This window comes from Ictalurus furcatus, chromosome 1, assembly GCF_023375685.1.
Source record: "Ictalurus furcatus strain D&B chromosome 1, Billie_1.0, whole genome shotgun sequence".
NCBI classification, from domain to species: domain Eukaryota; kingdom Metazoa; phylum Chordata; class Actinopteri; order Siluriformes; family Ictaluridae; genus Ictalurus; species Ictalurus furcatus.
Window position 1 is genome coordinate 12,659,803 of NC_071255.1, and position 8,721 is coordinate 12,668,523.

The following is an 8,721-nucleotide window of genomic DNA, read 5'->3' on the forward strand; positions in this document are numbered from 1 at the left end:
TTCATATTGTTGCCTGAACCTTGGTTTGCCCCAAGCTGAAATACAAGCCAGCATCTCTTCTCTACTCTAGTGCCTCAACATACGATTTTCATTTTTCTGAAATTATAGGATTTTCACGAATACCACATTTTTTTGTGTAAACGCTCCTATGAACAATTTACAAATAAATCTGTTCACATCCAGCTTGATTATTATCCGTCCGTTTTCCATACAGCTTTTCCTTCACTGGGAGCCTGGAGCCTGTCCCAGAGAACTCAGGGCACAAGGCAGGGGACACCCTGGACCTATCGCAGGGCACTATCACATACATTCACACACTACGGACCATATGGGAATGCCAATCAGCCTATGACGTATGCCTTTAGATTGGGGGAGGAAACCGGAGTACCCGGGGGAAACCCCTGAACTACGATGAGAACATGCAAACTCCACACACAGGGCAGAGGCAGGATTCGAACCCCCAACCTTGGAGGTGCGATTCAAATCGTGCTAACCACTAAACCACAGTGCCCACAACTTGATTATTTATTTATTTGTTTGTTTGTTTATTATTACTGCAGCTAATTAACGCTATACCTAACTCTAACCCTAATCTTAGGAAACGGTATGGCTCTAATAAAAGCTGCAGTTTTTGTTAAAAAGTAAAGCCAAATATCCCCACAAGGTCAAAACTGTCAGATATTCTTGTCCTTGTGTGGACGTTTGGTCCCCACCAATATATAAAAACATGTCCTCAAAACCACACATTTTTTTATTGAGGGGTAAAATTAAATTAACAGCCTTTACTAAGTGATTACTGGTTCTTGTTTGACTTTAAATTGGTTGTTGGACCCAGGTCTTGTTGCCTCAGCACGCTACTGTAGTAAACGGCGTGCTATTCGGCATGTGGCGGTCAACCCTCTAGGGGCGTTTCCACGGGTGTCGCCATCATCATTATCAACAACAACAACACTGCTACTTCCGGTTTTCGCGGAAGACACTACAGCATCTGAGCTACAGGGAAATAGTAGGGTTGTGCGTTTAGATAGACGTGTTCTTGTTTATCCATGAGTTGTGTAAAAGAGTTTAAATCTGATTTACTGGCCGTTTGTGTTTATGCTTAGTTTACTTTAAAGCTTTACGGTAAGTAGATACGTTAGATAGTACTGCTAGATAGCTAGCAACCTAGCTAAAAAGGTGTAGCAGTGTGTTTGTTTAAAAGAAGGATCACGTGATTTTTACATTATGTACGCGAAATTTTTGAAGTTCAGGTCATTTGTAAATTGTAGGTATATGTTTTGCTTGTATGAACCAATAAGGTATGGTGCAGGGATTAATCTGAGCCTGTCAAATTTTCTCTCTGTGTGTGTGTGTGTGTGTGTGTGTGTCCGTGTGTCCGTGTGTGTGTCCGTGTGTGTGTCCGTGTGTGTGTCCGTGTGTGTGTCCGTGTGTGTGTCCAGCTGGATTTCAGCAGTGTGTATGTGAGAGTATGAGCGGGTTGGAGGTGTTTCATGAGAAGCAAAGGTTGGAGCTGTGTGCTATTCACGCCCTAAACAACGTGCTGCAGGAGAGAGTGTTCACCAAGGAGGCGGCCGACGACATCTGCAAGCGGTGAGAGCACATTTTCTTTCTTTATTTATTTATAACTGCAATCTTTTTCTCTTCGAGCATGGCACTAATGTAGCTGCCTGCTCATAGCTTATGCAATGCTGAAGAAGCATATGTTGTTTGTTTTTGCCTCTTAAATGACACTGGGTGTGAAATATCGGTTTCACCATGCTATCAAGATATAAAATGGATCATTTAAAAACCATACCAACTGGTGGTGAAAATGTACAGGAAGTGTTTGGTCTTTATAGAAGTGTCTTTGCACATTCTCATATGTAACAAGGGGGGGGGGGGTAAACTCCCCTAATCGTTCTTCTTTCTTAGGAAGATGATAAAATCTCTTACACTGTCAGTATTTATCACATGTCACTGTAAGGAACGGAAGCACACTGAGCCCAGTATATGTATACACTGTCAGCCATAACATTAAAATCTCTGACTGGTCATGTGAATAACATCGATTATCTCATTACAGTGGCACATGTTAAGGGGTGGGATACCGTATATTAGGCAGCAAGGGAACAGTCGGTTCTCAAAGTTGATTTCTTGGAAGCAGGAAAAATGGGAAAGTGTAAAGATCTGAGCGACTCTTACAAGGGCCAAATTGTGATGGCTAGACGACTGGGTCAGAGCATCAACAAAACAGCAGTTCTTGTGGGGTGTTTCTGGTATGCAATGGTTAGTACTGACCAAAAGTGATCCAAGGAAGGACAACCTGTGAACCGTGACAGGGTCATGGGCATGCAAGGCTCATTGATACATGTGGAGAGGGAAGACTAGTCCATCTGGTCCGATCTCACAGAAGAGCTACTGTAGCACAAATTGCTGAAAAAGTTCATGCTGGCTATGATAAAAAGGGGTCAGAACACACCGTGCATCACAGCTTGCTGTGTATGGGGCTATGTAGCTGCAGACCGCTCAGAGTGCTCATGCTGACCCCTGTCCACCACCCAATGGGCACCAGAACTGGACCATGGAGCAATGGAAGAAGGTGGCCTGGTCTGATGAATCACGTTTTCTTTTACATCATGTGGACGGCTGGTTGCATGTGCGTCGCTTACCTGGGAAGAGATGGCACCAATGTGCACTACGGGAAGAAGGCAAGCTGTTGGAGGCAGTGTGATGTGCTGGGCAATGTTCTGCTGGGAAACCTTGGGTCCTGGCATTCATGTGGATGTTACTTTGACACGTAGCACCTAACTAAACATTTGTTGCAGACCAAGTACACCCCTTCACGGCAACGGTATTCCCTAATGTATCATATTGTATCACATTGTGGTATGCTAGCTGCACGAGGGAAAACCACGAAGACTTGACTTGGGTAGATAAATCAGCACAGCGCATCATAGACCCTGAGCTCCTGAACCTGGACACTGTATATGCTAGCCGACTACAAACAAAGGCCAGCAGCATCATCAAAGACTCCATTCACCCAGGGCACAGAATGTTTGTCCTCTTACCATCTGGAAAGAGGTACAGGGCCATCAAGTCACACACAAACAGACTTGAGTGCAGTTTCTTTCCCAAAGATGTAGCTGCCGTCACTACTGACACTAAGCTTACCCTTATCTGCTACATGCACCATAGTGCACTTTGTCACTTTATACAGTGTGCAATATATACATCTCAGAACACTTTTCAATAATCAAGGCATCACATTTATGTGCAATCGTGTATATATTTTGCGATGTGCACTGTTTGTTTATTTATTCTTATTTCTTCTTTTTAACTACTTAATTTAAATTCCTTTCAGAGTTTTATGTTTAAATGCTCTTGTTGCTGTCTGAGAGTTGGCAAACTAAATTTCGTTGTATTGTATAAATTGACGATAAATTACCTTACCTTAATGGCAGTGGCCTCTTTCAGCAGGATAATGCACCCTGCCACACTGCATAAATTGTTCAGGAATGGTTTTAGGAACATGACAAAGAGTTGAAGGAGTTGACTTGGCCTCCAGATTCCCCAGATCTCAATCTGATTGAGCATCTGTGTGATGTGCTGGACAAACAAGTCCGGTGTGCCGCAGCACACCTTCAAAGGTCTTGTGTAGTCCATGCCTGGACAAGTCAGAGGTGGTTTGCGGCACAAGGGGAGACCTACACAATATTAGGAAGGTGGTTTTAATATTATGGCTGATTGGTGTATAGTTACCTTTTTTCCCCCCTCACGTGGGGGAAGTCTTTTGTGTAATGAATATAAACTAGGTCTTTCCATATGACCAAGACCATGAGAAAACTGTTCATGTTTTCATGTACTATTGATATTTGCATGAATTCCTGTCAGAATGGTAACAAAACTTCACATGGGTCAGTTTACTCATGTACTACACATTAAACATGTTGCTGTAGGTGGTAGTGTTTGCATATCAAAGCACTTTGCAAACACCAATATTGCAGTAACAATTTAAAGGCAGTAAGTACTGTGTGGAAGTAACTGTAACCATGTGAACAGTGCAACCAGTCCATCCAGGATTTCGCAATTTTGTGATCGCAGAAATAATTTTTTTTCAAAATTTCCGTAGATTTTCCACAGATTTAGACCAAGACGTATCATGTGACATCACAATCATTCGCATTCATGCGCATTCAATCAAAGCCCTCTTCGATTCACCTGCATTGAACATGAGTACATCTAAAAGTTCTTATTTACCAGCGCAGATCACTGCGAAAGACAGTGCAAAACAATTTCGTGCAGTTGCAATTTTGCCAATTCAAGTAGTTTTTCGCAAAACAGCACAAAAATCTCCGCAAATTGTATCGCACATTTTCTTTAAAAAACCGCAGCAAAACCAAGCATCTTTGGCCCCAACAATCACAATCAAACTGTGAAATCCTGTACAGACTGAGTGGACCTGCAACAAATTATTTTTGAAAAGTAATCAAATAATTTGTATAATACAACTATAATCTAATATAATTGATCATACAAAAGTAATCGAAGAAACTCAAAATTTGAAGATTAAAGCCTTCATGCAAATGTTTCCTTACCATTACTCTGAAAATGTCAAAATGAAACCGGCTACATTTTACTGGCCTTATTAAACAATACAATTTCTGTGCTGGTACATCACATTCCTTTTCCTTGGATCGAAGAGTTGTCAACGAATTGTCATCATGGATGTTGTCAATTTGTCAGTCAATATTAATCGTTCCCCTAGTGTATAGTACAGGAACAGACTAACAGCCATTTATGTGAATATATGGAATGAAAGAATTGAATTATTATTATTATTATTATTATTATAATTATAATTTTTAAATGTGTCTTTCCAATAGCCTTGCCCCACAGTGTATGGTGAACCCACACCGCTCTGTGCTGGGTACGGGGAACTATGATGTGAACGTGATTATGGCGGCCCTCCAGAGTCGTGGATTGGCTGCAGTTTGGTGGGACAAACGTAGGTCAGTTTGTTCATCAATTACACAAAACAATAACCTTTTTTTACACACACACATCCATTGCTCATCTTTGTTTGTATTATATCTGTAAATATTGTCATGTTGTGACGTTACGCTGTGCATTTCTCCTCTCGTCTCAGGTCAGTGCAGAGTTTGTGTCTGGAGAAGGTGCAAGGTTTTATTTTGAACGTCCCATCGCGAGTGTCGCTGGGAATTGTGTCTCTTCCACTGAAACGCAGGCACTGGCTAGCAGTTCGGCAGGTCAATGGGCAGTACTACAACCTGGACTCTAAGCTTAAAGGTCCCGTGTGGATCGGCGGAGAAACAGAACTCAGGTGAATTTTGAGCACCTAAAAACTAACTTGCATTAACATAAATGGTGAAACATAAAAATGCAGGACCTTTTAAAATATGCACCTGAGCTTATGAGGTAGTTTAACTACAACAATTTGCATTTTCCTAATTATTCCTTCTGGAGCCTGGAGCAGCTGTGTGACTGGCATTGTCCAGGACAACACACGTTGCCTTTACAACCAAGCTTTTGTTCTAGCTAACACCTGTTCTTTACATTTCGTTGCGGTATGATTGGCTCACACTCTACTGATGAGCCATCATTTAGACACAACCTCATTTGAAGTAGTCAAGAATTTGAAAATCCTACCAAGGAATATGTATTATTATTATGTAGAATATATACAATAGATATTAGTAAATGTCTAATGAATTAAGAAATTATTTTCTTTTACCAGAAAAATCTAGAGCCCATCTAACTGGAAAAGACAAAAATCTTTTTAGCACTCTAATTAAACCCCACACCATATATTTATGTTTTACAGTTAATACTAGCATAGTCTGAGTCTTTTATCTGTAGACTGAACAGATTTACCCTCCAACTTCACTTGACTTTAATAAAGCATTCATTTAGAGTCCTATTGGGATCTGAGAGGGTTCCATAAATAATAAGTTCCACAAAGATTTAGGTTTCCGCATTTAATTGCTATTCTATATACAGGTGCATTTAAAAAAAATTTAATATCCTGGAAAAGTTAATTGTTTTTCATGGAATTTAATTAAAAAAGTGGAGCTTTCATATATTATAGATTCATAAAGTGAAATACTTCAAGCCTTTTTATCTGTTTAATCTTGATGATTACGGTTTACAGCTCATGGAAAAATAAATCCAGTAACTCAAAATATTAGAATTTATAATACAGAAATGTCGACCTTCTGAAAAGTATGTTAATTTATGCACTCGATACTTGGTCGGGGCTTTAATCCTTTTGCACGAATTACTGCATCATTGCGGCGTGGCATGGAGACAATTAGCCTGTGGCACTGCTGAGGTGTTATGGAAGCCCAGGTTGCTTTGATAGCAGCCTTCAACTCGTCTGTATTGTTGGGTCTGGTGTCTCTCATAGATTCTCTATGGGGTTCAGGTCAGGCGAGTTGGCTGGCACATTAAGCACAGTAATACCATGCTCAGCAAACCAGTTACTAGTAGTTTTGGCACTGTGGGCAGGTGCCAAGCCTGCTGGGAAAGGAAATCATCTCCATAAAGCTTGGCAGAATGTCTAAAATCTCCTGGTAGATGCTGCATTGACTCTCGACTTGAGAAAACACAGTGGACCAGCACCAGCAGATGACGTGAAACCCCAAATCATCACTGACTGTAGAAACTTCACACTGGACTTCAAACAACTTAAATTCTGTGCCTCTCCACTCTTCTCCAGACCCTGGGACCTTGATTTCCAAATGAAATGCAAAATTTACGTTCATCTTCCCCATGATTGTGGTTGTGTACTGAACCAGACTGAGAGATTAAAGGCTCAGGAAACATTTGCAGATGTTTTGAGTTAATTAGCTGAGCTCTTCTCAGGTTGACATTTCTGTATTATAAATTCTTTATTCTAATATTTTAAGATACTGGATTTTTGATTTCCATGAGCTGGAAGCCATAATCATCAAATTAAAACAAAAAAAGGCTTGAAATATTTCTCTTGTGTAATGAATCTAGAAAATATGAAAGTTCCTTTGAATTAAATTCTGAAAAAAAAAACAACAACTTTTTCCACAATATTACATTTTTTGAGATGCACCTGTAATTGTGTACGGTCTATGGCAGTAATGGTGATATAAACTGTAACAAAACGCAAGAAATGAAAACACACTCTGCTCAGGGTCACGATCCATCTGTCAGCTTGTATTATTTACCCACAAATGTCTTTCTGTCCATGTCTCCAGGCCATTTCTCAGTGAGCAGTTGTCTCAGGATGTTGCTGAGATGCTTCTTGTAGTCCAAAGAGAAGTGGAGGAGGATGGATCATGGCTTATTTCAGATGGCTGTGAGAACTGAAATCTCAGGACAGGAAGTTCACTCAGACTGTTCATGCACAATACAAAAAGTTTTTGTAAAATAGGACAGTCCTTTGCAGAGCAACACTACCAAAGAGGAAGGGAGCACTCCCACGTACGCTCACACGTACACACAGAGAAGCCTAATTTAATGGTTAACGTAAGGGACATCTCTGCCGTAAAGGATGTTTTTAAAAACAAAGTATTCAGGCAGGATACTGTACGCTGTATGTGGCACAGACTGCTACAGCTACATCACCTGCCTCTCTTCTTTCTCTTCCTTTTTTCATTTCTCTCAGGATAAGTGCTTAAGTTTTAAAAATAACATTTGAGCAGTCTTATTTGTTCTGCATCTATGCACTGCACTGCTGAGGTTGATGAAGGTGTGTATCTAACTATGCACAGAAATGCTAAACACAGTCTTTGTAAGTATAATTAAAGTTACAAGTCATTTCTGTTCATCCAGCTCTGCCTATTTTTGGGAACTTTTTCTCCTGACTCTTCTTTTTATTTGCTTATGGATCTTTTCTCAGTTTGTTCACATCTCAGAGGATACAAGTGGAATGAAATATTCACTAATAAAGTGACTGTTATTTAAAAAAAAATAAAGTGCTGTTTCCTCAGTCTGTGATTGCTGTAGTCTGCACAGTGCTTGCATTAGTGTCATAATATGTATGGCCAGTCCAGTCAATTAGTAATTAAACGTTAAATGAATTTTTGTTGTCTTTACTATAGAATTGAAACAACTTTCAGGTAAAAGTTGTCAATTGATCTGCAAATATATATACAGTGGGGGGAAAAAAGTATTGGACACATTAACATTTTTTTCAGTAAATATATTTCCAATGAGGTTATTCACATGAAATTTTCACCAGACATCAGTATTAACTCAAGAACTCTGGAAATATAAATAATTCACAACATTAAAGTCCATAAATGAAGTTATATGTAATAAAGTGGAATGACACAGGAAAAAAGTATTGAACACACTAACTGGAATTTATTTAATACTTTGTTTATTGAAGCCTTTGTTTATAATGACAGCTTCAAGATGCTTCCTGTATGAAGAAATTAATGGGCCGCAGTATTCAGGTGTGATTTTGGCCCATTCTTCTAAACATATTGTCTTTAAATCTTGTTCAATTGAATGCAAGTCAGGTGATTGACTGGGCCACTCATCTGACCATGCATCAGCTAACTGTGCTTAGAGGAAGAGTAAGTGTTCATTTATACTGAAATATCCAGAAAGTAAGTATAGTATATCTGTTGAAGCTTCACAATAACGATCTAGCTGATTTTTATGGTGCCGTGATATGTGAGGTTATTTAGCATGTCCTTTTTTTATTATAGGTAAAGCTTTTTAGAGTTACATCAATATAAATGT

At 39.6% G+C, this 8,721-nt stretch overlaps 1 protein-coding gene across 1 annotated transcript; it reads left to right on the top strand.

Annotated features, from left to right (window-relative positions):
- Positions 1-947: 947 nt before the first annotated feature.
- Positions 948-7,963, top strand: josd2 (Josephin domain containing 2). The gene is made up of 5 exons (XM_053626359.1): positions 948-1,122; positions 1,440-1,590; positions 4,863-4,988; positions 5,126-5,320; positions 7,227-7,963. The coding sequence occupies exons 2-5, from the start codon at positions 1,469-1,471 to the stop codon at positions 7,336-7,338; spliced, it is 555 nt and encodes a 184-aa protein (XP_053482334.1). The 5' UTR covers positions 948-1,122; positions 1,440-1,468; the 3' UTR covers positions 7,339-7,963.
- The last annotated feature ends 758 nt before the right edge of the window (positions 7,964-8,721 follow it).

What these genes read in the sequence shown, in the direction of transcription:
- josd2 (XM_053626359.1), top strand. Translation starts at nt 1,469, where the DNA reads ATGAGCGGGTTGGAGGTGTTTCATGAGAAGCAAAGGTTGGAGCTGTGT. An exon ending in GCCGACGACATCTGCAAGCG is followed by an intron (nt 1,591 to 4,862) that starts GTGAGAGCACAT and finishes TCTTTCCAATAG; the next exon opens with CCTTGCCCCACAGTGTATGG. An exon ending in GGCGGAGAAACAGAACTCAG is followed by an intron (nt 5,321 to 7,226) that starts GTGAATTTTGAG and finishes CCATGTCTCCAG; the next exon opens with GCCATTTCTCAGTGAGCAGT.